Genomic DNA, 27,414 nt, shown 5'->3' with positions numbered 1-27,414 from the left:
GGGGGCGGGCTGGGGCCGCCGGGACGCCCACCCCGAGCAGCGCGAAGCACCGGCCGTCCGTCCCTGTTCCCGTCGGGGACCACCCCCGGCGGCGGGGCGGAGCGGGGCGGGGGCGGGGGGTCCCGGGAATGCGGGGCGGGATGGGCCGGCCCGGGGGAGGGGCTCGGCCGCCCGGTCCGCCCTATATAGAGGGGTCGAGCGGGCAAGATGTTCACTGCCAGTAGCGGGGCCGCGAGCGGGCCGGGGCAGGACGGGCAGGCGGCGGTCGGGCAGGGGGCAGCGCCGTGTCCGGGCTCCGTCCTCGGCGTGTGTGACTGAGGCGGGGCGTGGGGCTGCGAGGGCGAGCGGCACGGAGAGGGGGAGCTCTGCGGCGGGACCCCCGCGAGCGGAGCCTCCCTGGGTGCCCGCGGCTGGTGGTCCCGGGCAGCGGCGGCTCCAGGTCGGGGAGCCGGGCGGCGAGGAGGCTCCGTGCAGCCGGCCCCGCGGTCCGGCAGCATGAACATCCTGCTGGAGTTCTTCGTGGTGACTTTCCGAGTGCTGTGGGCGTTCGTGCTGGCCGCGGCCAAGTGGTTGGTGCGGCCCAAAGAGAAAAGTGTGGCGGGGCAGGTGTGCCTGATCACCGGGGCGGGCAGCGGCCTGGGCCGCCTCTTCGCCCTGGAGTTTGCCCGGCGCCGGGCGCTTCTGGTGCTGTGGGACATCAACACGCAGAGCAACGAGGAGACGGCGGGCATGGTGCGGCACATCTACCGGGAGATGGCCGAGGAGGCGGCCGCCGCCGCCCCCGGAGGTAAGCGGCGGGGCTCCCCGCGCTGTCCCCGGCGCCCCGCGCTCACCTGCCCGGCGCGGGGCAGAGCGAGCCGGGCTGCGCGCCCGGCGGGGCCGGCCCGGAGCAGCGCTCACCTGCGGCCGGCCCCCAGAGCCGCTGCGGGCTGGAGCCGCGGGGCGCAGGGCTGTCGGACTGCCCGGCGGTGCTTTTGGCAGCCACAGCCGGCTCTGTGCCCGCAGTGGTGGGCGCGGACCTGCTTCGCGGAGCCTCGGACTCCAGCAGCGGCTTTAAAACACCTAGCAGCGATAATAAATAGCTGACTCCTGGTGTACTGCAGTGTCACCAAAGTAAATAGAAGTTTTAGTGGTTTGGAGTTGTATTTGCTATTTCTGCTTGACTACTTGTTTGAATGTCAAAATACTAGCAAGAACTTTATCGCCCCCCACTCCTTCTGTTGTCTTATCTGTGTTCTTCAGCAGCTGGAGATGGAGAGAAAGATGTGCTGCCCCATTGCAACTTGCAAGTTTACACGTACACTTGTGATGTGGGCAAAAGAGAGAATGTCTACTTGACAGCTGAGAGGGTCCGCAAGGAGGTTGGCGAGGTGTCTGTCCTGGTTAACAATGCTGGCGTGGTCTCCGGGCACCATCTTCTGGAGTGTCCTGATGAGCTTATCGAGAGGACCATGATGGTTAACTGTCATGCACACTTCTGGGTAACTATAAACTCCTTTCTGCTGCCCTTTTTGGTAATTAATTTTAGGAAATGAACTGATGTTGCTGAACTCCTGTCTCCTTGAGGTTTGCACTTGTTCTTTTTCAATTGTAGGATCACTGCTTTGGGTATTGTTTTGAACAGATTGTTCTGTTTAACAGGACTGCTGGTATTAAGATTGTTAACAAATAGTTTTAAATCAACTGTATCCTCCTAGAATCCGGAGTTCTAAGTCTCGTGGCTATTTCTGTAGCTTTGGATATTAAATCCTTTACAAGCAATAATCTCTGAATCTGCTTAAAAGTTGTTACTGTTAATGAATGGTTTCTTAGTCCTCCTCACATACTCTTCCGCCAGCACATTAGCAGCTTTAAGATGCTGTTTTAATTATGATTACAATAGCAAACTTGCACATTTCTGGAAAAAAAAATCTTTAAAACCCCTGCTGAAAATGTTGTTTGAATTGCCTTGGAGGCAAATTGTTCATTTTGAAGTCTGGGAGGAAAGGCGAAAAAGATTTCCCAAGAAATCAAGCCAAGAACACTTTTTCAGGAATTCTGTATATTTGTCCCTATAGCTTTCTTTGGGGGCTGCCTGTAGAAATAAGAAAATCTTAACTATGGTTTCTGGGATAGTGTTGTCTCCACAACCAGCAGATGCTAATTAGGGAGAAGAAGTATTTGGTCTTACTCTTTTTGTCCACCTAAACCTTGTTTTCCCGTGTGGTTTATTTTTAGACCCATAGTGGTGTGGAGTTACATAAATCGGCGTGTTGAAGGAGGGCATGATGCACACTTGGGTTAGCATTAGCTGTCAGACTGAGACCATTGTTAGTGTTAAAACTGTTCTTTGATTCCTCAAATAAGGTTATGAAATACACTTGCATAACAATGAAAGGATTAAGCAATCTGAAATATACTTCAACTTAAACCTTCTTTGACTGATCTTACCTTTTCATAATGAAATTTTATAAAATGCCTCATCTTCAAAACTTAGAAGGCCCTCCCAAGCCAACTTTTTTAACATGGAAATGAAATGCTGTTTCATAACCCTAAAGGAGCCCCTTCAAATCTGCACTGTGAAACACTTAATGGCAGAGCACTCTCTTTCCAATGTATTGTAAAGCTTGCAGAGAATGCATAGGAGATCGTATGTTTAGAAGCTCTTTTAAACTCCCAAAGTTTGTATTTTAAAGCACTCTGAGAGGTTCTGAGAATGCTCATGTGACTTCTTATGATTAGCAGTTCTGTGTGTTTCCCTTAATAATAGTTAAATTGGTGCTTAAGCCACTAGAGATGTGTAGTAGATTTAATGTTATTGATGTGGCTTAAATGTTGAATTGACAGTTTCCAAGAACTCTAAATTATGACATCACCATGAGTTAAAATATGGGAGGATCCTAAATTGTCCAGCTGTTCTTCCTTCAGGCCTAAGTCATACACTTATTTATAACAGTTTCAGAGACCTTTTTAAAGCACTCTGTGTGTTCTGAGTCTCTTACAGTAATAGAAAACTAAACTTAGAGTCTAGTATTGCTATGATTGGGTTTCCATAACAGTTCCATTCATCTCTAAATGTTAGTGTGAAGTGACTTAAAAAAAAAATTACTCTAAGAAGGTATAGCTATGTCTGGACTGTGGAACTTGAGATTTTGGCTTAAGTTTTAAAGGAGTAGTCAACACCCTTTAGATTTAATTGAGGATCTGTTCATATGTAAACTTCCTGTAGATTCTGTGTCCTGCTTTGCTTTTCCTTTTATTTTTTTTGCTGTTGGCAAAGCTCTTTTCCTTGTATTCCCCTTCATGATCCCAGAAAAGATTGGCTTGACCAATAGTGGGTGGACTTCTGTTGAAAGTAATACTACTTAATTCATAAGATGTCATCTGAATCAGCTGATTTGAAGCCAACTTTTTTGATGCAAGTCAATGCTGACTTAAATAGAACAATGTGTCTAGATGTGTGAAGTCTTATACAGCTAGTCTTTTCCGTGTCAGCTAAACTGGTGGTCCAAAAGCAAAGCTAATACTCTGGAGCATTATGTAGGCTTTTAAGTATTCTTGGAGGGTGTTTAGTCCAGAAACCTGTAAATGGACTTTGTAAAGACATGGATCTTGCGTGTAATATTGCTTCACTAGTTAAGTGTCTGTACTTTCTGGGGTTTTAGTGTGTTACTTTTTTATTTTAATGTGGTTCAGGGGAAATTGTTTTTCATCCCTTGATCATTAATCAAGCCTCAATCTGTTTCTATATAAAAACTGAAAATAAGGCCTTAGTACTGTCCCTTGAAACATTTGACATCAGATTGATTGCCTGTTCTCCATGCAGGATGCAGGTGATCTGATCTTGCTTTTATGTTAGCAGCTACCATCGGAAGGCTGCCCAGCTTATGCAGTAGGCAGTGACATGAAAATCTGTCACCGTTTTGCTGTTGTGACTCCAGCTGGGCTGTGTACCATATCACACACTGGCAGTTGAGAGAGCCTTAGCAGCATGCCACAGCCTAAACAGATGCTTTCCATTTTGCTGACATGCATGATTTGTGTAATCCTTCCTATGAGTGTTCTATATAAACATGTCACCACTGCATCATGTAGCAATTTCCACAGCATAAAATCCACTGCAGTATTAAAAACCTGTTATTTCATGCTGTGATAACTTGAATGCTTCTGATATTGAAAACACAGGGACAAAATCCATTCCTGGTTTGAAATAAGCCAGCTCTGGTTTACTATAATTTGCAGACGCATAAAATTGTAGCAGGAGTGTAACACTATCTTTCCTGCCAGTCTGTTGCAAGAATAATAACTTACTTGGCTGTACTTTTCAATTATTAGAACTGAATTTCTACAGACTAAGAAATTTCCTTCCTATGATGTGTCAGGATTCAAATTTTAAAAATGTTGTCACAATATAAATTAAAGCTGTTGCTGAGTCAGATTTTAATAAATATAGGACTCAGATTTTTTTCTTGTAGTTTTACCATAAAGCTTCAGTATCAAAATACTGTGGTTTAGAGAATGGCACCATATTGAATAAAACTAAAAACTCTTAATTTTGGGAAAATTTAAGGGTCTTGTACCTACTCTAACACTTCTTCTGGAAGAGTAATCTATTGATGGATAAGTGGATATCAGTATTGGACATCTCTATAATACCTGGGCAATCCTTCTGTTTTTGGTCACTGGGTCACTGGGCACATCGCCAGGGTAGGGCGATGAGCAGGTTCTGAAATTCTGTGATATGAAGATCCTTCTCTACAACAGCTATTCAGTATTCAGTTCTAAAAGATCAGTGATCTGTTTCCCTGTCAGTGGCTACTCCAAATATTTCAGCTTACAGCTTTCCACCTAGAGTTCTCTTCAACTTACCATAAGGGGGAAGCAAAAGCATTCTGCTCCAGCTCTGTCATTATAAAAGAAAATCTATATAGAGAAAGACTAGGACGCAGAGTTTAAAGACTTGTGTATTGCTTTTTTAGCCTGAGTATTTTTGTTCATTTATTTACAGCTGCTTGATTTTTTGAAGGTATGCTGGCATCTCTGTTGGAATTGAAGTAATTTTTTAGATGGCCCAACATTGGTACAGGGGAGGTAAATACTGACTGGAGAGAGAAACAGTACTCAGGTATTTAGGGCATCCATGAAAATCTCTAAAATTTAAATGTATCTTGGGAAGATGACTAATACAGAGTTACTAAATCAAATACCCATTGATGCACCTGCTGTACTTATCAGTCTTATTAGACTGACAGGATTGCTGAAGCCTCGGAGAGGCTGTAGTTATCGATAATGCGTCAGTATGTATTGTCTTCTCTTCAAGCTCCCTGGTGTTAAATAAAGCTTGCTTATGCCTATAGTTTGTTTCATTCAAATACAGAGGTATTACAGTGTGCACATGAAATCTTCTACAGAAGAAAATGCAGCTTATGTTACTTGAAACTATGCCCTGCTAAGTCTTGTGGCCTGTTGGCGTAATTTTTAATTTTTGCCATCAAATTTAGGATTCTAGCACTTATGATCAAATATAGGCACAATATTCCACTGACAGGCCATCCAGTTACATTTAGTATCTCAGATGAGTAAAGTTAGCTTTAATTGTTTTTTTCCTTTTTTTCTTTATAATTTCATGATGATGTACCCCAAGATGCACAAGTTCACTTACAAAGTTTAATCTACATGTTCTTGAGTTGTTTCTTTGAAAAATGAGCCAAATCAAGTTCAAGCAAAACATTTGTATGTGATCTAAAAAGTATCATCAAAACTAACTCTTCCCTTGCACAATTATTCCAACTCTATGACACGAGTAAATTACCCTGGACAGCACATGTGTTTCATATACTGTGGTAGCATGCTGAGTAGTGAGTATGAAGGAAAAAGCAATCATACTCTTAGCTATGGAAATAGTCACATTAGTCATACTTAAAACTTATAAGTGCTTTGGTATGGTTCTGCTGTTCATATGTTTTTGGGTTAATGTCTCAAAAAAATAGAAGAAAACTATCAAATGAGAAAATACTATCTTCCAGATGCAGGCCCTAGAAAACTGCACTTTCCCATTTTATAAAGCAGTGTACTTAGCACAAGTTTTAGAAAATAAAGGGGTAGATATATATTTCTGGAGTTAAAGTGGGCACAATACTACTGGTTCAGAGCTTTCCTCAAGGGTTTACTTTATGGTCTATGAAGACTAGCATTGTGTCAAGCATAGTTGTCAGTCACCATCATGCAGTCTTTAATTTTTAATTAGCTTGTATCTTGCAATTTGTCTCTGTATCTTAGCTTTGTAATCATATTTTATAGTGATCACTTTAAAAACTCTTTTTTTTTTCATTTTTTTTAAGTTTTCTCTTCCTTTTTCGGTGGGGACACCAACCTAAACCCTTTAATTAAGGTGCCTGTATGTCTGAGCTTTGACCATAGCACAAATCTTACACCAGTTTCAGAATAGTAATGGATAAAAGTGGATCTTTTGGCAATGTGCTCATCTGAAAAGTCAACATGCAAAATTGAGCATGTAGGGATGGGGTAGGTAGGTCTTAGTCTTATGCAAAACGCCTCTTCATTTGCCTTGTGTGGGAATCATGAGTCTGAGCATCTATAATTGGGATTCCACAGTGCTGCCCACCAAACTGGAGTTGTTCCACATTTCTCAGCTCTAGTCCCTAAGGGCTATTGAGTCTGTTCTGTCCTGGTTCTTTGTTATCTACCATATCTTGATGATAAATAAGTAGTTACAGATCAGGGAGCTTGAGCAGAATAAATTACAGCACTCTTGGTTAGTTAGCAACACTCAGGGATGTGGGAAAATCATATTGAAGATTCTTTGAATGTGTTACAACACCAGCCTTCCTACATATGCTTTCTGTGCTAGAGCATCTTCCTTGCATGATGGAGAATGCTGACTTCTTTTGTTCAAATGACAGCTGAATTTGTGCTTTTCCCTTCCCTCTCACTGATGGTGTCAAGTATTTGATTTTTATCCCAGTCAGTTAACAACTCTAAAATAACCTTCCATAATGTTTTCCTTGAACTGCTTCAGTTACACTTAAGCTTTTGTGACAGCTTCTCTCAGATGTACTTTGGAATTTCATTTGCTGCACCATTTGAAAGGTGAACGATTCATAGGGTCTCAAGGAACAGAAAATGGAGATTCTCAGATTGTGACCCATGGATTGTTTGTTGCCTGTAGATTGGTGTCCAAGGTAGTAGCACAAGGTGTGATTAGCCATTTACTTCCATCCATTAAACTGTATTAAGCTTGAAGACTTCAGGTGAAAACTGTAATGTTTCACAGAAAAGCATTTTGAAAGTTCACTTAAGGAAAGAGAAAGTTGTCCTGAAGAGACCATGCCAAGACTACTTGAAACATATCTGAAGTATTAATTATTAAGTGGCTTGCATTTCAACATCTATTTCAAATTAAGCTGGAGTTGCAGTGTAGCTTGCAGAGGTAAAGCACTTGAGATAATCTCACTCTCTAGTCTCCTGTGACTTTTTCTGAGGCTTGGAGGTTTGTCAGCAAAGTGTGTGACTGTTTCCAGGATTGCTAGTCTTCTCTGAAGGCATGATCCTGGCTGAGTGATCAGTGTGATGGTTATATTCCTCCTTATGGAATGCAATAGGTCAGCTTAATAAGCAAAAATCTGACCTGGCTTTGGTCTGCAGCTATGCAGTTACTTTTGAAGGGTGTGGGGAGGCAGGAAAGCCTTGAAAGTGATGATGGTCTTTGCCAGTGTGGTGCCCAACCTTGCTACAAGTGGAGAGCGTGGCTCTTCTATGTTTCACCTAAAAGAGCATGTGTATGCCTGTCTTGTCCTGTAGGGGTAGGAGGGCAGTAGAGTTTAAAGTTCCAGATTGTTCCATTTACAGGTAACATCCACCTTTATTTTATGAAAACCAACTAAGTTAATGTTATGTCATTGTTATTAACTTTCTGTAATAACAATAGCAGAATTATAGAAGACAGATGTGTTCATTTGCTCAGTGGTGGAGAAAAGCAATCCTAATTATGCAGCAAGTATCCTGCTAACCCAGTGTTTGCATCACTGCCTAAGGCCTGCCTAAACTGATCTGTGTGGGTAAGCAATCCTTTTTCATAGCTCTCAGTGTCATCAATTATTCTGACTAGACAGGCTGAGGAAAGATGAATGTTATGTTTTCTAGCACCATCTCTGTCATTTTAGCACTGCACTTCTTAAATCTTTTCTACTTTTATCCTTATCAGCTGTGAACTATTATTCTCTCCCAATGCTTCTCATGCTTTGATTTCACTTCCAGGGTTTTTCTGCGGGGAGGAAAGGTTTTTGTTATGTATCTCTAGTACTAAATCCTTCCACAATTCTCTGTATGTAAAAGCCAGTGCATCACTCACTTGATAAGCCTTGCTCCCTTTGACCTTTGAGGTTTCTGGCTATTGACACTGATGGTAAAACTGAGTTACTGATACCTCTCTGTCTTTTGTGAAAAATGGCAGATGTCTTCCTGCAAAGGCAAACTGAGGCTGATTTACATGTGATGCTATATGCTTTTACCTGTGGTCTTAGACTTCTTCATCTGCTGAAATTTACAGAGTCTTTCAAAATGCAGTTACAATATAGGTGAGTAGGTGTAGACTTCGAGATTTGTAGAATCTTGGGGGGGTGAGGGTTTAGTTTGAAAGCAGATATGTCACAAATGGGGGGGAGATTTACATCTGTGCTAACACTTTTGAATGAGCACTCTGTTCTTGTAAATAATTATATTAGTATAATGATTTATATGTCATTCAAATTAACACTTGACATGAGTGAGTTATCACAACTGGGATAGGAGGGCATAGTAGGCCAAGGAATGCTGGAACAGCTGCAGAGTTGAGGTGGCTGACTTGGTGTGAGCCTTTTGAAATTCAAGTTTGTTTGGCTGTTGAATTCTGCACCTAAACGTGCCCTGGTGCTGGTTGCTTCAGCCATCTGTTTGAACTTGTGCGACAGCTTTTTGAGCACTCGCCTTTTCAGCATTATTTTAAAAAAGCTCATGGGTGTGTGCTTAAAAGTAGCTTGTCCAAAATTTCTGTTGATCTAGGATGAAACTACAAGGCAGCTTAGTGGTGGCAGCTTAGTTGTGGGACCATCCCTTGAATCTGTATCTTGCCTTTCACTAGTTTTTATATTCAGCTGATGTTTGGGTGAGCTGGTTCAGGTCACTAACTTGTTTGCAGGGCAAGGAGGAAAGCTGCTAATTCTCTTGCCCAAGTTGATTCTTTTTTCTGTTTGGAGACTAGAATCATCTCATCAGTATTTCAGACTTGGAGTAGCCAGTGTGTGGAGGAAAATGCAAGAAGGAATAGGATAAAATCATGTCGCTGAACAGGCCTCTGTGGCTATCCTAATGAAACCTCATTCTTGGACTTTTTTTTTTTTTTTTGAGACTAGGATTTGCATCCTCTAAATAATTGAGTAGTCATAAATGATTCCAAGCTGTAGCAGATCCTCCACTGGCATAACAGTCTGAATGTAACAACTTGACTTCAAAAGAGATGGCAGTATGTTAATTACAACTATTGAAAACCTCCAGATAAAGGCAAGGTAGTTTTCTGTGCACATCAGATAATGTTGTGTTAACAACACAATAATGTTTACATGATGTTAAAATATAAAACATAATGTTTAGCTTATTTACCTTGAAACAATGCTGTGGTCTCTGTGCCTACTGCACTGTTGACTTCTCGGGAAATCAGTTTTACTAACACAGAATGTGGAAAAAAATCAGGCTGGAGCCATGTTTCCATGTGGGAAACAAGCATAGTTTCCACAGACAGGCAAAAGAAGTATCTCTCTGAAAACTTACCCCCTAAGAAAGTGAGTAGTTTGCTGATGTTGGTTTAAAATGCCTGTGCAAGCAGAATCTTTGAAAATTGCATTAGTAGCTGGTTTAGTCACTGTATTAGCTGGAGTCTTTTGATCATGTTATCCTTTGTTGGCTTATGAAGCAAAGTTTACCTGCTAAGACTATTTCTTTTCTGCACACCCTTTTGTGGAAGGATAGGCAGAAGTATGAAACAGAAACACCTGAGTTTTTGGAAACCTAAAAGCTTTTCATGTATTTTAAAAAATGTTCAGGGAGTTACTTTGCAGAAATTCATAGTCTTTTAGGGTCTTACTGTTTCCTAAAGAAATACTGAAGGTAAATTTCTATTTGCTATATCATCTTCCCTATTTTTCTGTTTCTACTAAGTCAGACTGTTATGTGGAAAGGGAAACTTCCTTCTAGTCTTGTTCCTCTTGTGAGATACTTGGTTGTAACAATCACTTTCCTTGTTATGAAGGAAATGATTCAAAACAATGGCTTGGGGACTGAGTTAGGCAGGATGAGTAAAGTGACTCAGCTTTCATCTGCCTGCAAGTACTCTAGCAATTGCCTTGTTAGAGAGGTACTGGCCTTAAGGTATCTATAAACTATGACAGTCCTTTTCTGCTTAGCCACTTCTTTAAAAGCCTGCTTCATAAAACATGAATGATGACTTCATATTTTCTGTAAGTAGTTCTGACAGTACTGTTCTCTAGTAATGTTTTGGAAACCTGTAGACTAAATACCAAGTTTTACTAAATATTCCAGAAGATGACTAAGCTTATGGCAAGCTGGAGAGAAACGTGTATTTAAAAGTTGGATTGTGTTTTTGTTCACTGAACAAAATATTCTGAGCTCTTATCTAATAGTTTTTTCTGAAATGAATTTGTTATGTGGATTTTTCGCAGACTCATAGGGGCATGTTTTCATTTTTGTCAAGATTATCAAATAGCTGGCAATAAATAACTGCTCTCCAAATGGTTGGACATTTGCTGCAAACTTGTGCTAATGAAGGTGAGGGACTAATGTGTTTGTTACACTAATGTCAACATAGCTCTGAAACGCTACAAATCCTTTGACACAGCCATTTGTCAGTATATAAACAAAGTAGAAATGCTAGTCACTTGACTTCAGCAGGGCTTAAAACCACCTTTTGTGGAAGGGAGTAGGCAAGTGTTAGCTTCCTGTTTCACTTGAGTAGAAAACTCTAAAGTAATTTCTAATTTGACATTTGAATAAACCTCTTTTGAGGTCATCTTTACTGATAGATCTGCCTGTGGAAGAATACAAGGCTGGTGCTGCTACCCATGTAGGCTGTAATTTAAATTCCTGGATTTGCAGGAGTGTATCTGTGCTGTCACAGCCACATTGGAGCTCTTTGTTAGTCTCGGCTATATAGAAAGCTCAAATACTGACCTGGTAGATTTGAGCAGAAGGATTTGCTTTTAAGGTTCATCTTACTTTTCAGTGGCTGCCAGCTGTGTAATACTTCATTTAAATGAATAGTAATTGTGGTTGGATAGCTATGATAGTCTGAGAGTAGAATGAGATTAATATTTATGGAGAATAAAAATCAGCTTGTCCAATAAAAGACCTTTGAGAATGAGGGAAGAGGTCAGCTTGTGAAAGTGAGTACTTTGAAACCTTCAGTTTTTGTGCTTAGATACGACCTAAATTTGTGCTGACTTGAGAAGTCTGCAGGTATATGTTTGTTCCCCTTTGGTCTAGACTTGCTTGTTTTTCAGTGTGAGGCAGACTAAACACATAGCTGGGCTTCCAACAGCCCTCTTGCTATGCCATCCTGCCTCTATTATTCAATCTCATCTTGTAGATTACTTTGTCATTGACAGCAAACATCATTGGCAATTTATATTTTGCCTCTTTACATGGCTTAGGCAGAGATACTCTTTTTCCCTGTTCATTGCTAGCCGTCAGGAATCCAATATGTTTGTATTACTCTGACCAAGCTTTAAAACCATTAAAATTCAAAGTGCAGAAAATGGCTTATGAGGGCTCAGAATGTCCTAAAGAAGCTGGCACATAGTGTAGTTACTGGAGGACTTCTGATAGCCGGGGGACATAATTAGTTTTTGAAAACAGTGCATGCTGAACTTGGCTGAAAATATGTTAATTCCACAAGAAATTTAACTGGGTGCTCTGCACTGCCTCATTGGGCCCTCCCTCCAGCTGAAGGGAGTTGAGACCAAAGGAGAAGGAGAAATGGTAGTAGAACAGACACTGTTTCAGAGCAGGATAATTTATTGCAGGCAAGAGCTCCTGTCAGGGATACATGAGAGATATAGCAGAGGAGCTGGCATCCTTTCCAGTTAGTTAAGATTCTGTGTTGATAAACTTGCAGTTAACACAATGGTGAAGAGTGCAAGTTCTCTGCTGGCTTATGAACTTCCTCTTCTGTGAGAGGAAGAGGGAATGGGCTGTTGAGCAGAGAATTGGTGTACTTAAATGGAGAATCACAGAATAGCTGGGCTGGGAGGTGGCCTCTGAAGGTCGTCAGGTCCACCTCCTCTACTCAGGCTGGGCCACCCAGAGCCTATTGCCCAGGCTTGTGCCCAAAAAGCTCTCTAATACCTCTAAGGACAGAGATTTTCACCTTTTTTACCTCTCTGGGCAACCTGTGAGAATATGCTTTGTTTTTCATAGCCATATGAAATCAAAGACTTGCAGACTCTGGAGGGAAGAAGTCTAAATATATAATCAGTGATTGAAGCAGTTAGGCCTGCTGCTGCATATATAGGAAGCCCTTATCCATCAGCCAAGCAGTATTGGCAAGTGTGGGTGAGCATGGACATGTCAGTGTGTATTTATGGTATTGTATATATACAAGCATGTCCTTCACAGGGAGGTAGATGTTTGCACAGAAATGACTGGTGGCATATAGACATTAGAAAGATTGGACCTTTACAGGACATCTGAGGATGGAAATAACTTAAACATGTAAATCTAACATTTCTTAGGAATCAAAAATACAAAAGTTCTCTGAAGGAGAAAGGTGGAGACTGCAATAACATAAAGGCTCTGAATTCCGTTTGCTAGTATAGTGATAACAAGGGTAGTTCAGCTTGAATACTTGCATTTCTTCATGCCCAGAAACTACAAAAAGTAGTGACTTCTAAACAGAAGTGAAAAACGTTCTTAAGGAGAAATCAGGGCTATCTTTGCCTGTGTTCTATGTACCTAAACCCCTGCTCTAGATTATGGTGCACACAAAATCTAGTTTGATGCAGTGGTGGGGGATGCAGAAAAGCTTTACTGAGGAGACCTTGAAGTCTGATTAGCAGCAGAGCACTATAAAGCTTAGTGACACTTTTCCCACCTTGGGGCTCAAGAGGCAATTTTCTGAAGTCAGAATTGTATTACTTAGGTAACGTTCTTGAGTACTTAACTTACACTTTAGATGAGAGGGAGAAAAAAAGCTATTTTCTAGCTTTACCCCAGTTTGGGGTAAGATCATGGGAAATTAAGCCCTTAAAAGGAAGGCGTGGAGACAACGTAGTGATATGATAAGGCACCAGTAATAAAAGTTTCTGTTGCAATGTCCTTCCCCAAGCATTTTTCATGTCCCTCTCTGTAGAAATAGCCTTTTTCAACTAAGCCTTGTTAACAAACTATACAAAAGGCAATTTAGTCAGGCAATGTTCAGTTGCCTTAGGCATAGCATAATTAGTTCTAGTAGTAAAGAGTGGAAATCAATGATTAATGTTTGAGAGATAACTAGTGGTATTAGTTTCCTGTGTGCTTTTTTTTGTTTAATAGCATTACTTATCTTATCTTTACTGTCTACCAATTGTAAACAGCTTTGTGGCACTAAGTTCTGATTAAGGAAACTATTTAATTCAGTTTCAGCTTTTGTCTGATAAACTCAACGTAAGTTAACTCCATGTAAAAGAGGAACCAGTATGATAACTGAACTCTTCATAGGAAAAGTGGTGAGTGTTGGCTTTGAGAACTGGAGAAATTCTGGAACTGAACCCTAAACAATACAAATGCTAAACAATGTAGTAATGTAAATGTGGGCTGTAGCATACTGGTTCTTCAGTGAATGGTGTGACAGACGCTTATTGCTGCTAACAAACCCACTTACAAACTTCCATAAATAAGATTTAACCTTGTTCTGTACAACTTTGGTGCTTCTCAGCTGATCTGATATGTCTGTTGAGAAGCATGGGATTTTATGTATGTATTTTATGTAGCTTGGTCATGAGGATAGAGAAAGTTACTTCCATAAATTAATAACAAATTATAAATTAAGTGAATCAAGTAATAGCTTATGTTTTTATTAAGCTAAGACTTCATGTATTTCAATGCAGTATTTCATGCAGAGTGGGGAGAGACGAAAAGTATGTTTATTTCTCAGTAAATTAAAGACAGTTTTAAATTAACTGATGTTTCATTTCATTTGTGACTTGCATCTATGGGGTATTTACTTTATTTTATTACCTTTGCTTCTTAAACTGAGTAGATTTATCTGTAGTTTTACTCTGTCTGCTGATGTAGGCTATCCAAGGCATTGGGGAGTGTATGTGTGGCTTTGCTTCTGTGTTACTCATCATCATTATCGACTTTTGTTTAAGTCTGTCATTTTCTTTCATGGGCTCCTGGTTGCAAGGCAATTGTAGCATTATTACTGTGCATGTATGTTAAGCATTAACTGCTGGTGCGGTTCAATATTAAAGGAATACCATGGCCCCAAAACAGTGGGTTTTTATGTGAAGGACAAATAAACCTTCAGTGAGAAGTTGAAGGCTGTGTTGCCTGCCAGGAGATAAATAACAAAGGGACTTCTTTTGAGATGAAATATTGGAAGGTCTAGATTTTTTGTTCTGAATGCAGGGCCTGTGTAAGGCACTCTTGAGGACAATCCTTGAATAGTTTCCTTTTTTGCTTTTAACACAGCCACCTATGGAAGCTTAGCTTGAGGACATCATGTTTATCTCCTGATCCTTTTTCTTCAAAAGGATCTGAGTAGTCCTATAAAAAAATTCAGAGATATGTGACTTTACTTTTTAATTCATTACTCTAGGAAGACTGTGTAATTCTGATGTATATTTCATTATCGTTTCTTGAGAATAGAAACCAAAGATCAAAAATAGTTCCGATTTCCACAGCTATTTAAATATTTACTTAGACAGTGGCTAATTATCCGGGAGGGGCCCAGCAGTTCTTGAAAACAGTCGGTAGAGACATCTGAGGTCCTTTAAAGTACAGCTTTGGTCCCTTGTGTTAGCAAGGTCAACAGTAGTAATAGACTTCTGTGTGCCTGCTGTATTCAGCCAGTTACTGTCAGAGCCACGTCCTTTGTACTGCGTGGTCTCTCTAGTCTTCAACTCAGTACCTGGTATTTTCATGTAGTCACAGTGCAGTTACTATTCCCACCTTCAGCTAACATTTCAGAGATGCTTGTAGAGGGGAATTCGGGAAGGATGTGGAGGCTGTATGGCAAAAGTAATTAAGATGATAGTGCAAATGACAAGTAATTATTCTCAGTTCTCTTTGGAACCAAATAAAAAAGCTAGAAGGAAAATAAATAGTTAAATGCAGGCTTGCAACTTCATACTTTGGAGCGTGAGAAGGCATTTTGTATATTACATTGCCTGACTTCGATAAATCTTATGAAAGAGTTCTAGGGTGCATTTGCAAGCCTTTTCTTAAACCATTTGGTGATGACTTCCCCTGTAATCCTGTAAGTGAGGTTTTAACCTGTTTATAAATTATATGTAAAGTAGCTGTCTTCTAAAATAAGCTGGGCTATATGACTGTAGCTGAAAATAACTTCAGTGTGTTTACTGATAAGCTTGCCATCGGGGTTTTCTGCCTTTCAGTCATCTTCCTTTCCCTTTCAACATATACAGTGGTGCATTAGTGCAATACCACATAGATTGGACAAACCTACTACAGGTAAGACTGCAGAAATTTAGAGGTGCTCTTTTGTCAGACCTTCATGCATTTCTTCTCAATTGCTGGAATGGAACAAGAAACTGGGGCATATGGAAATATTTTGGTTCTGTGGTGGAATGGCCACACACTGTACTGCACAGGAGTAAGAGAACTTGCAGTGTGCTGTGCTGTGGACTGTGAAGAAGAATGGTAAGAAAACAAGACTGAATGTCTGTGCTAAGGGAGAGAGATGATATAACATACACTTTAGATTAAAAACTTTTCTTGTTACTGTTAGTTAGAATAGCTAATTAGCCTGTTGCAGCAGGTTACTATGGTCGCTGGTACCTTAGTTCCCAGAGATGTCTGGATGTGAGTCCTTGCCCAACAACACTAATTTTGCTTCTTGGATTTGCCTGAATAGTTTCTAACATGAAGATGAAACAATGCATTTACCCAAAAGTGCACTCATTTGTGCTGTTAGGCCATTGCTCTGGCAGTCAGGAATAGCTGTGGCTTGGGAGAAAATTACACCACTGTTGTGTATAACTAGTGATGTAAAAATTCACCTCTTTTGATAAGCCTCAAAAAACCCCCATACTCCTGACCTGAAGGAGCTGTATGGAAAATGAGCTTTGGCATATACTTTGGCATAAAGATATTTCAACCTTACAATAATACAGCCTTTTTATGCCATTAAAATAGTTTAAAAAGGCTGTTGACAGAAGGCAGAAAGTTTGAAGAAATGTATTGTGTTGAAAAAGGGAAACTTTAAAGACCTTGTGTGTTGGTACCTGTTTATTTCGTTGCTATAAAGGCAACTCTAAATATGAGGTAGCACATACTTTTCTACTTTGGTGTGCTTTCTGCATTCAGTATCCATTGTTTTGAGCTGCATACAGCTAACATTTTCTGTGGATGCTTGCTTTCTTCTTTAAAAATAATTAATCCAAAATTTAATTAAAAAAATCACTTTCCCAAACACAGTATTTCTTCATATTCTCATTTGCTGTATTTAGACTAATTTGTCTTGACATTGCAGCTGTGCTGCTCTTTGTGTTGCACAATCTTTGGAGTTTTGTTTCATTAAGAATGGAACTAAAGAATTTGGGGAAGGGGAGGGAAGAAGTGTTAGACTGTTAGAAGTTAATTTGCCGTAAACCAAAATGTTGAGAACAGATTACGAAAGCTATGAAGTGACATGTAAATGCTTGTTCAGTTTCACACTTGTGAGAAATAAGTCATTTAAGCTGTGTGCACATGAAATAGAAATTTGGTTACAGCTACTGGGAATAGTTTGGTCTTATTGGTATATTAAAAAGCATAGAGGAAAATGCTCAGAAGACTAGAAATTGATCTCTAGGTTCCAAAAAAGGCTGAACTAGTTTGAAAAACTAGCTCTATTCTGTTCACAACAGCTTTATATGTTCTGTCTATCCTACCTAATTTCTGTCTATCTAAAGTATACTGCATGTTAGAAGATTCATGTTTTCACTATGCTTTTGGGGTTTGCTTTTGGTTTTTTGTTAGTCTTGTTTGTTGGTTTGTTTTAAAAAAAATTCCCAAAAATCCCCAACTAATTTTGGGTGAAGATGCTTAACTTGCATTTATGGAGTTGAACACTGCATAACTTAGCAGACTGTTCACCCTGATGCATCACAATTCCTTTCATCCTCTATATTCTACTTACTGGTTTCTTCTTAGTATTGAAAACTGTGGTTTGTTTGTCATGAATAAATGACCCAGCTCTGACTTCAAGTACTTCTATGTTTTGGTTAAATGTCTTCCTCTGCAGCTGTGAGAGGTAAAACTGAAGCTTCAAGGATCAAACCAGAAGGCAGATAGTTTGATTAAACCACTTGACTTGATTTGAATTATTTTGGGTGCCTGGTTCATGACCTCTAATGCCATGGACAAAACCCATCTTTTGCTTGGTGTCTCCTAGTATATTTTTTTTTAATGGAGGATTAGCATGTCCATGCATCAGCTCAGAAGACTAATGTGGTCTGTGTACCTGTTCAGACAAATTCCAGATGGAAAGGCCACCCAGGAGGCATCTTGCCCTAAACCAGTCAAACTCTTAACTAGTTTGTCAGCAGCACAACATGCACAGAGAAGACTTGAGGTCTGGTAGGCAGATGTAACTGAAAGAAACTAGAAACAAGAAATTAGGTTGGTCTGGTTTATGTAATGGGTAGAAAAACTGGGAACCAGAGTATGGAGGAAGCTGCTTTGTTCAAGGAGGTGTGCAGTGCCAGAAGCTCAGTTAGAACACTGATTTATTTGGGGATTGCTTATACCACAAAAGAATAACTTCACTTTGGGAGTGTTTTTCCCAGCGAGAGGAGGTTGGGAGGAGCAGTGGGCAAGCCTTTACTCTGAGCCTGGAAATGCATCCCCCGGTAGGGTGTGTCTGCCTCTGACAGTGCTTGTTTTCAAGTGCTGACTCCCAGCTGCTGCAGATGGCTGGAGGATGGCAGCAATCGAGATGACTTTCCCTGACATCCATTTAGTGGAGATATTGATTGTTTACTGCTAAGTTTTATTCATATCATAGTTAGGCTATCTTTATAGACTCCCTCAGCTTCAGATTTTAAGTGGATTTGTGAGATAATGTGCCATGACAATGTAGAGGGGCTTGCTCTGAACAGGCTGTCTCAGAACACTGAGGTCTCATGCAAAGATTTCTATGAATTTCTAATTGTCTTTAAAGCAGAGGAGCTGTGGTTTTTTTCCAATTTAGCCATAAATGGCTTTTAAGAGATAAGTTACATGAAGTGACTGTAGTTCTGCTGTTGGGAGTTGTTCAAGTCTGCATTTGAGATGCTGAAGACGTCACCCAAAAGTGTCCTCAACAAGCTGTGTTTGTCATATGCCAGTTTCATCTGGTTGCAAATGGGTTACTTTAGATACAAGCTGTGAAAGCTCCGTTTTTATAATCTTTGAAATAGTATAGTTATTCAACTATTCAAATAGTTGAATGGGCTTTCTGAAATTTACTAGTCTGGTTATGTTGCATATTCAGATATATATATATGACTTTGAAAATTCTCAATCAAGCTAAACCTAGACACTTAAATACATAGTTATAGCTCACCACATTAAAGACAGTAAAAAGAAAGAGGGAAAAAAAAAATCAGTGCCATAGTAAAGATAGTAGCTTGGTGCACTTGCCTGTTCATCTCTTGGAAGACAACACTGATTCATGCCTTGAAAGTGGTAGGAAAAAAAATCTGTTACTACTTCTTTCCCTTCTATCTCTCCCCCAAGACAAACTTCAAGGCCCCTTTTCTGTATTGCTGTGGTTTGCAGCCAGAGCTTCAGTCTGCATTATCAAGCTTTCTGGCAATGGGAGGTGGCAATCAGTCATTCCAATGTGATGTGCACAGATAAGCTGAGACGTAAGTGGAAACTGCTGATGGAGCTGACAAATATTCGGGAGTGGAGTAAATTGTTTAGCAGGACTGAGCTGGGAGCATGGGTGTCTTACAGGGATAGCACAGAGGATCAGGTTTAGCATACACACCGTTGGTGTTGCAGTGTGCAAGGCAGGCTGCAAATAAAGAATGCTCTGTCAAAGTTCAGTGCTGTCCAAGCCAAGCCTCGTTCTCGGTGGCGCTGCCCGATGATGACTGGGCTTTGTTGCCATGCAACATGGGGAGAGAGGCTGAAACTTTGTGTGCCTGGCACAGATTAGTTTAACAGCAAACTGAATTCCTGTCCAAGGCTCTGTGTAAGAGGTTTAGAGATCCCTGCCATGAGGAAAGAAATAAATGCAAGGCAGCTTGCTCTGAGATTATTTTTTATAATTAGCTTTGTTATGTAGTTATGACAGAATCTAGGAGTTGTATGAATCAACAGTAGAAAAGGCAAGGAGTCAGGAGGTCTGTTAATCTTCTATCATCTGCCAGCTGTCCAGTGAAAACACTCTTTTGTGTGGTGTTAGGAGGTCTGGATTAGTCATTTAACACCTGCAGGCAAAAATGTTGTACAAGAACATGTGAAAATCATTAGAGCAAAACTGTCCTGACGTCTGTGATTGGAAAATGCAGACAGCATAAGAATGGAATTAGATGGATTCAGCTGTAGTTTTCATGTCTTTTTAAGAATGTAGCTGACAAGACTCAGACCAACAATTAAGCAAGTAGGAAATATTTAAGGGGCATTTGCATGCTCTGAATTTGGATACAAGTTACATGGGAAGAGTAAGTTTTTGGGAGGAAAAAGCATTCATGGTACTGTGTAGGAATAGATTAGTAGCGCTGTCACTAAAAGATTACCATCTTAACTAGGCATGTTTGTGATTAAAAAGCGTGTCTGAAGTTCTTGGGCAATTTAAAAATTATTTCATACTGTGCTCTGACAACCTAAAAGATGAAGTACATCATAACTACACATACCATTTTACTGCTTCATTGATTTTTTTGTTGTAAATATGGTGCTCTGCTTAATTGAAATGGGGAAGTGTTGGGTCAGCTTCAGAGGAGAGATATGACAAAGATAGGTGTTCTGGTAGGGGTGATCTTCCAGTAAGTACCTTCAATGTGTTGCTTAAGACTTAATTTTTTTAAAGGTGTTAACTCTGACTCAGGTTTTTAAATGGGAACAAACTTAGTTAAAATCAAAACATAAAAACTGGAGGTTAAAATTAAAGTTTCATACTGAGATTTGCTTTGAGTTTATTTTGTTTTATTTTTAAACTTTTAAGGAATTAGTAACAGAAATGTATATCTTGTCTTTTTAGCTATAGCAATGGTATAGATACTAATAAAGATGGGAAGTAATTTAAACTAGGAGATGTTGGCTCTATTGTAGGTAAAAAGTTACAACAGCCAAAATTCTACCTGTAGCATTTGTTCTAATATAAAAGGCCTGAGGCAATAAGTTACTTAGATAAAACTAGTAACTTAAAAAACTAAACTTAAAAAACTTAAAAAACACTGTCAATAATTAGAACTGATAATTGGTACTGGTCTCAACAGAGCTGTCCTGGATGATGTAATTAAACACTAGACGTTTCTTTTTCTGTCTTTAAAAAAAAAATGTGACTTCCATTTTAAGGTCAAATTATCTCCTTCTGATAACTAGTCTCTTCTGGAAAAATAAACACGTCTGAGCTCAATTGATCCTTTAACCTTAGGATTTCTGGAGATACAATGCTTGTTGCCTTGCTATCTGGATTCACAAACAAGCTGGATTTTCTGTTAGCATTTTTGACAAACTCAAGTTCAAACCATGTATAATATTTCTATATTCTTGATAATAAACTGAGAGATTCTGAGAATTCATTGCTAATGTAACTTGTTCATGAAGTGGTTGTTTATGTGTACTTTTTTTTTTTTACTTTGCAGACCACTAAAGCATTCCTTCCCAAGATGCTGGAAATGAACCATGGACACATTGTGACAGTTGCAAGTTCCTTGGGGTTATTCAGTACCGCGGGAGTGGAGGTTTGTTAGACTATAATAAACAACAAAAAAATCACACTTCTTGCCAAAGATAAGGTTTTTTAATATTATCAATTAGAGGAAATAAGGTCAAATCTTCAAAGATATTTGGAGGTTATGGTGTTGAGTACCATATCAACACATGGCTCCCTGTGAGTGGGAGCCACAGGACTTGGGCAGGCATTCCGTTCATTCACTGGACGGTGGAGTTGGCACTTGGAGCCAAAGCCTGGGATGGCTGGGGGTTTCAGAATGCCAGGTGATCTTTTAGTAGTTACCTGATAAATTTAAGAATTTGAAAGGTGCCCTTCAGCCTACTCCTGTCAAGATCTTTAGTGCTAAACTTGAAGCCAAAGGCAAGGGCTTTCAAAAGTAATGTTTCTTGTTTCTATGAGGAGATGACTGCAAACCTGGAATATATGGCTCACCTGCTTCACCAGCAGTTGTTTGAGAACTCCAATTTGTGAGTCTTGTCTGGTGCATAAAATAGGTTAGGATTAGAGCTTGTTTTTTGTGTCATAATACAAATGCAAGTGTGAACAAAAGGCGTTTAGTTACTTAAAATTAATTAGTGTCTAAAATAATAATGGTTATATTACCCCATAAGCACAGGCTTCTTTGTGTATAGGTAAGGCTCAGTCCAGGAACTTAGACTGCAGTGTTTCATAACATAAATGAATAAAGATGGTGTAACTTAGGGTTTTTTAGAGTGTTTACTGTCTTGAGAAAGCTACAAGGAATTTCCTAGACTGGATGTGATCACCAACAGAGATGGATACATCCAACTGACAATGCACTAAGTTCAGCAACAATAAAAAATAAATGCAGAGGCAGCAGTAGCATTTGACTTATTTGTGTGTCTCATAGAAAAACCCAAATCTTGGTTGTGTCTTCTGTTGCAACTAACCTTAAAAAAAAACACTTTTAAGATTTTTATACCTATGCCCTGCCGACTCTTCAAACTTTTTCAAGTCTGACCCAAGGTAGTATTAGGTATCTCAGTCCTTTGTTGCACCATTTATTATTAAGCAAACTGGTAATTGGAGTAACTTGTCATGTGAGCCTGCCTGATTCAAAGACTTGAATCCAAGGTAGTGTCCTCCTACACTGAGCTTTCCTGCTTTCATGATTCTGTGCTAATTACCTCAAAAGTAAAGTGATAAATGAGTTGATGTAGTGTTCTATTCAGTGGGTGTCTTTTGTTGTTGCTTTGAAAATCTGTGCAGAATCACCTCAGGTATGCTGGCTTTGAACATCATTCATATCTGTCCTTTTTAAGTTCCTTTTTTTTTTTTCCTTGCTGTTTTGTTCATTGCCAACACAGGATTATTGTGCCAGCAAATTTGGAGCTGTAGGCTTCCATGAGTCTTTGAGCCATGAATTGAAGGCTGCTGAAAAGGATGGAATCAAAACTACATTAGTCTGCCCTTATCTTGTAGATACAGGAATGTTTAGAGGGTGCAGGATCAGGTGAGTAGAACTCTCCTTCTGCTCTGTGCTTGTAGTGTCATAAAAGTATTTCAAGGTAACTCAAGTGTTACCATAAAAATATTAAGTATTATCTGCTGTAGTATATGTTAGTGTTAGACTCAGAGACTTTTTCAATTCACGGTGTTTCCTGTACACAGGCAATGCAAATTTTGAGCTGTAGTCTTTGTAATTTATTAGTAAATGCAAAAAAGTTTGAAAGAAATGGAGTTAATGAACTGTTCACTGGGGTCTGTGGTCCTTTATATATCATATAAATCTGTCTTAATGAAATGTTCCAGAAAAGAAATCGAGCCTTTCCTTCCACCTTTGAAACCTGAATACTGTGTGAAACAGGCTATGAGAGCCATCCTTACAGACCAGCCAATGATCTGCACACCTCGCCTCATGTACATGGTCACCTTCATGAAAAGGTAAGAACTGAAGTGCCAGTGGTTTGGCAGTGCAATCCACAAAATACACGAGCATGTCCAGTTTCTGGATACAAACACCCTCCCGCACACACAGGCCATAGGTGCCATTTTGTTAGAATTCCTAAGTCTCTCTTGGCTTGCATGCTTGTAGGTTGCTTGCTTGGGAAGCTTCATTCAACTGAGATCACTATGCATCTTTGTTTTAACCTTCTTGTATCTCCCATCCTCCTTGGATTCCTATTTTCTTTTCAATAGACAAAACAGACAATTCCACTGTTTGAGTTTCCCATTAGGAATGGGGCATGAGGCAGCTACCAGCAGAGGAATCTCTAGCTGCTTGTTTCTAGAGCAAGTGTGTGAGAAGGCCCTTCCTTCCTGCAGATTCTTCAGAACTTGCACAGATGTGGTAGATAAACTGAAAACTGGTACTTTCAGAACCAATTTTCAGCATCTAAGTTTGGTGGAATGTCTATTTAAAGGAATCACTTCTTTCATTCTAACACACTGCAGTTTTAGGATAAAAACTGTTTTAATCTGTAATCAGGCTAACATTTCAGGATAATGTAGGATAATGCAGGAGCTGCTTCAATTCCTGTGAAAGAACATCACTTGAATTCTAGTTTATGGAGAATAGCCTCACAGGTGCTTGTTTTGTTTTAAATCTGTTATGTGTAGGGGGAACCTATAAAATACAGCATTGTATTGTTTTCTTTCTGCAAGGGATGGTTGAAATTGAGCACCTTGGTGATTTTTATTCCACTTACAAGGTGGTTATATTACAAGTGACTACTCTGGGTCAAGTGTCTCTTGGTGGACAGGCTCACCAAAAAATAGAGGTATCTTCACTGTTCACCTCTTTCCTGGAAGAGAGATGTGTCTATTCTGATACCAAATGAAGGCCACTGTCAGTATATTTAAGAACTAACTCCTTCACTAGAAGCTCAGAGTGCTTCAGTGCTTCCTGCACAAGCGTGCCTTACGCAGCAACAGCCACATCAAAAGCCCTTCATGTTTTCTTGGTTCAACACTTCAGCTTCCAACAGGGAGATCAAAGCTGCTGCATAATCCGTGCCCCAGGCAGCAGTCTTTAGATCAAAGGCCCTCCAGTCACTGCACAAGCAGTACTGCTGGCACTGAGGACACCTGTACCAGTGACATCTACTTCTTGGTGCCTCAGTGGTCATTACTCCTAATGGCTGGAATTATACTGCTTGCCACTGAACAAGTGCCTGCTGGTATTCCCAGTGGATAAAGAATCCCATTTTAGTCCTTGACCAGAGCCTCTGAGTACTACACTTGAAATAAAAATTATATTTGGCTCATGTGAAAACAAGGGGAGGATCTGTAGCCAGGTATCCATCACATAATCACCTCTTGGAATTTTATCTGGGAGAGGGAAGGAAATTGCTCTCTTTAGTTCCGACCTTTCTTTTTGAGGATGGATGATTGAGTTTAGAGTATAAATCAAGGTTGTTAGACATCTGGTGATCAAAGAATGGCATTAACTAACACTAATCCCATGTTAAAGAATATCTTAAATGTCTGATGACCTCTGCTGATGTGGCTTTTGGCAGATGCTTTGCTTTTACCAGGCCTTCTGTGAAGCCCTTGCCCCCCCCATCTCCCCTGCCCCTCTTTTTTAAAACAAGCTATCACACTGCTTGTGAAGAAACAGAAAATCTGGTCTAAGATGGAAGCATGTGAATAAACAGCTTCTTTCTCCTTTCTGCTTGCCTGTGTGGTTGGGACTCTAGAATTTCAACTCTCTCTGAAAGTATCCATGTGAAATAAAAATCCTTTAAGTCTTTTATGAAGACTCTCCAATAGGTATTACATGGTTTTTAAGGAGACCAAGTACATATACTTACAAGTGCATGTAGGTAGAGTTTTTGGTTTTTGCTGTCATCTAACAAACCTGTAACCTCTTTTCCCCAGTATTCTGCCATTTGAAGCAGTTGTATGCATGTACCGGTTTTTGGGAGCAGACAAGTGTATGTATCCTTTCATCGCTCAACGGAAACAGGCTACAAACAACAACGAAGCAAAAAATGGAATTTAACAGTTTGGGATGGACTGACATTTATAGGTGAATGCAATAATGTTACATGACTGAATTGCAAAGTGCACTTGCATCTAAAAGTGTGCTTGCATCTAACAGATGCAAATGTCAACATCTTACTGTGGCATTCTCTTGGGTCCTAAACCTGTGTATTGAACTCTAAAAATCAATGGATTTTTTATATACTGTAAATAAAACCGACTAGAGTACTTGGGAAATGTGATAGGTAACTCAAATGAATTTACAATGTAGCTGCCACCATTGTCCTTTAGAATACCACTGTATGTACAGTAAACTAGTCATACTACTTGTTGTAGGGATGCACTGTGTGATATCTCTTCCTCAGTCTGCCAAGGCTTCTAAGAGCTGTATCCAACCAGAAGATGCAGGGTTTCAGAAATGGTTTGACTTGCCTTATGTTATTTAGGAAGGGAGGGAGATCTTGCAATTTAAGCTACTGCTCATGATCTTATAGCAAATTCAAGGACAGTTTCTGAAGGCATCTCTTCACTCATTCACCCAAGTTCTCTAAAGGACATATGGCCAAATTGTGGTGTAATTCTCTTTTGTTGCAACTGTGTGTGTTCTATTTAAACAAAGATGAAAATAAATTTGTAAATCTCTGCCGATTCAAAGGCAAATGAATGTCTTACATACTGTCAGAGCAAACGTGTACTGGGCATCTGATTTTTTTAGGAATGCAGTCAGTGATTTGACTTTTTTTCCAAGTTAATTTGAAATATGCTCTGTTCCATTTCCCTCTATATGTCAGAGTCCAAGTTACTATTACGGGCTACGTTTCATTTCTTCCTCATTTCTACTTCTGACAGTTCTCCCACTCCCCAAGAAAACTGTAGTGTTAAATTCTCTAACTGGACTTGTGCCTAAAAGACAAAGCAACTCAGCTGAAATACAAACTGTTTATGTAAGTGCTGGTCATATGCCAATTATTAGCAAAGGAAAAATAGAATAATGCCTGATGCAACTACATTCAGAATATGAAAGGGTGTAAAGATTTTTTTGAGTTGTACTCACATTGTAGAACAGCAAATGACATTTTTACAGTATTTTTTGTAAAGCGAACAATTTTGTGCCTTGAATTTGGTAATCTGTATTAGTGAAGCATTGTAAAAGTGAAATTCTACCTCTGTATCTTAATGTATACCATCCACTTGTAAACTACTATCAGAAAAATTGTGATTACTTTTTTAGAATGTCTTGTTAAATAGTGACCAATGCCTGTGGTTATTAAAGTGAGCCACCTTTTCCTTAAAATGGTGATTGGAATGTTTCCTTTAAAGACTGAACAAACACAAACTACTTGTTCCACAAGTCTTTGGTGTCAACACAGATCAAATATTTATGGCTCAACTCCTGTATCCACTTTGTCAGCTACATGGTTTACAGTGTAATCACTGAAGGCTATCTGTAGGTTCTGTAAAATTGGGCTTTAGGAGCTGACAGTTTTGTCTTCTAAACTCACTGATGAAGTAGCTGGTCAAAGAGGTTATGAAGAATATTGACTTTGGTGTTCTATAGGGCTGCATTCAGGTCCATGAAAAAATGATCTGGTGTGGATGCAGTTTTAGTGAGTTAAAAAGTAAAGGTAGTTTCAGTACAGTAGTTACTACTGCACATACATAGCACACATAAAAAATTGGTATCTGTGTCAAGAATACTTGTTACCTCTGTTTAGAAACTAATTGAAAGTAGAAGAAAATGTTTACATTAACCCTTACTCCAAATTCCATGCTTTTTTGAAAAAGTCACTAGAAATTTCCCCTAGGCTAAATTACCTCCTATGTTCTTACAGCAAAGTCACTAAAAGCAAGTACAACAAATTTAATTCTATTGCATAACATCATTATATTGCACTTTTGTCTCCTAAGATGTCTCAATCTTTGCTGGTGTGTCAGACTAAGAAGCAACTCTTAAAGTTTAAGATATTGATACTTAACACTTTTTAGCCTGACAGAAACGGGAAAAATAAGAAACTGACCAGCAATACTAAGGTGTTCTATAAAGCATTCTTCTAATTTACAATGCTTACTTAAAAAGCAAGTTTCAAGGCTTGCAGAGTTTTACTTTATTAACAAATGTCTGATCAGCCTGGTTTCTCTAATTTTACTCCCTTTTCTCTCAGTTCTTCAGCTATGTGGCTGGGGGGTGGCTTGTGGCTGTTGCACTCTGTGAGCATGTTTCTAAAACTCATTCCCTTAAGTTTTCATCTTCTGAATTTGGTTTGAGCCTCCAAAAGAATTCAGTGTGTTAGTTTTTCTGATACACTTGAGCTATTTTGGAAACAATC

At 39.7% G+C, this 27,414-nt stretch overlaps 1 protein-coding gene across 2 annotated transcripts; it reads left to right on the top strand.

Moving 5' to 3' along the window:
* Positions 1 to 194: 194 nt before the first annotated feature.
* On the top strand, positions 195 to 26,381 carry RDH10 (retinol dehydrogenase 10). Of its 2 annotated transcripts, none has more exons than XM_063392561.1 (6): positions 195 to 787; positions 1,246 to 1,481; positions 21,051 to 21,149; positions 22,471 to 22,616; positions 22,916 to 23,047; positions 24,983 to 26,381. In XM_063392561.1, the coding sequence occupies exons 1-6, from the start codon at positions 496 to 498 to the stop codon at positions 25,104 to 25,106; spliced, it is 1,029 nt and encodes a 342-aa protein (XP_063248631.1). In that variant the 5' UTR covers positions 195 to 495; the 3' UTR covers positions 25,107 to 26,381. The 2 variants fall into 2 exon arrangements, with proteins under 2 accessions (XP_063248631.1, XP_063248621.1); XM_063392551.1 differs by having other exon boundaries at positions 197 to 787; positions 1,243 to 1,481.
* The last annotated feature ends 1,033 nt before the right edge of the window (positions 26,382 to 27,414 follow it).

Source organism: Prinia subflava, chromosome 1 (genome assembly GCF_021018805.1).
Source record: "Prinia subflava isolate CZ2003 ecotype Zambia chromosome 1, Cam_Psub_1.2, whole genome shotgun sequence".
Classification (NCBI taxonomy): domain Eukaryota; kingdom Metazoa; phylum Chordata; class Aves; order Passeriformes; family Cisticolidae; genus Prinia; species Prinia subflava.
Note: the sequence above shows the minus strand (reverse complement) of the source record. Positions and strands in the feature narration are given on the sequence as shown.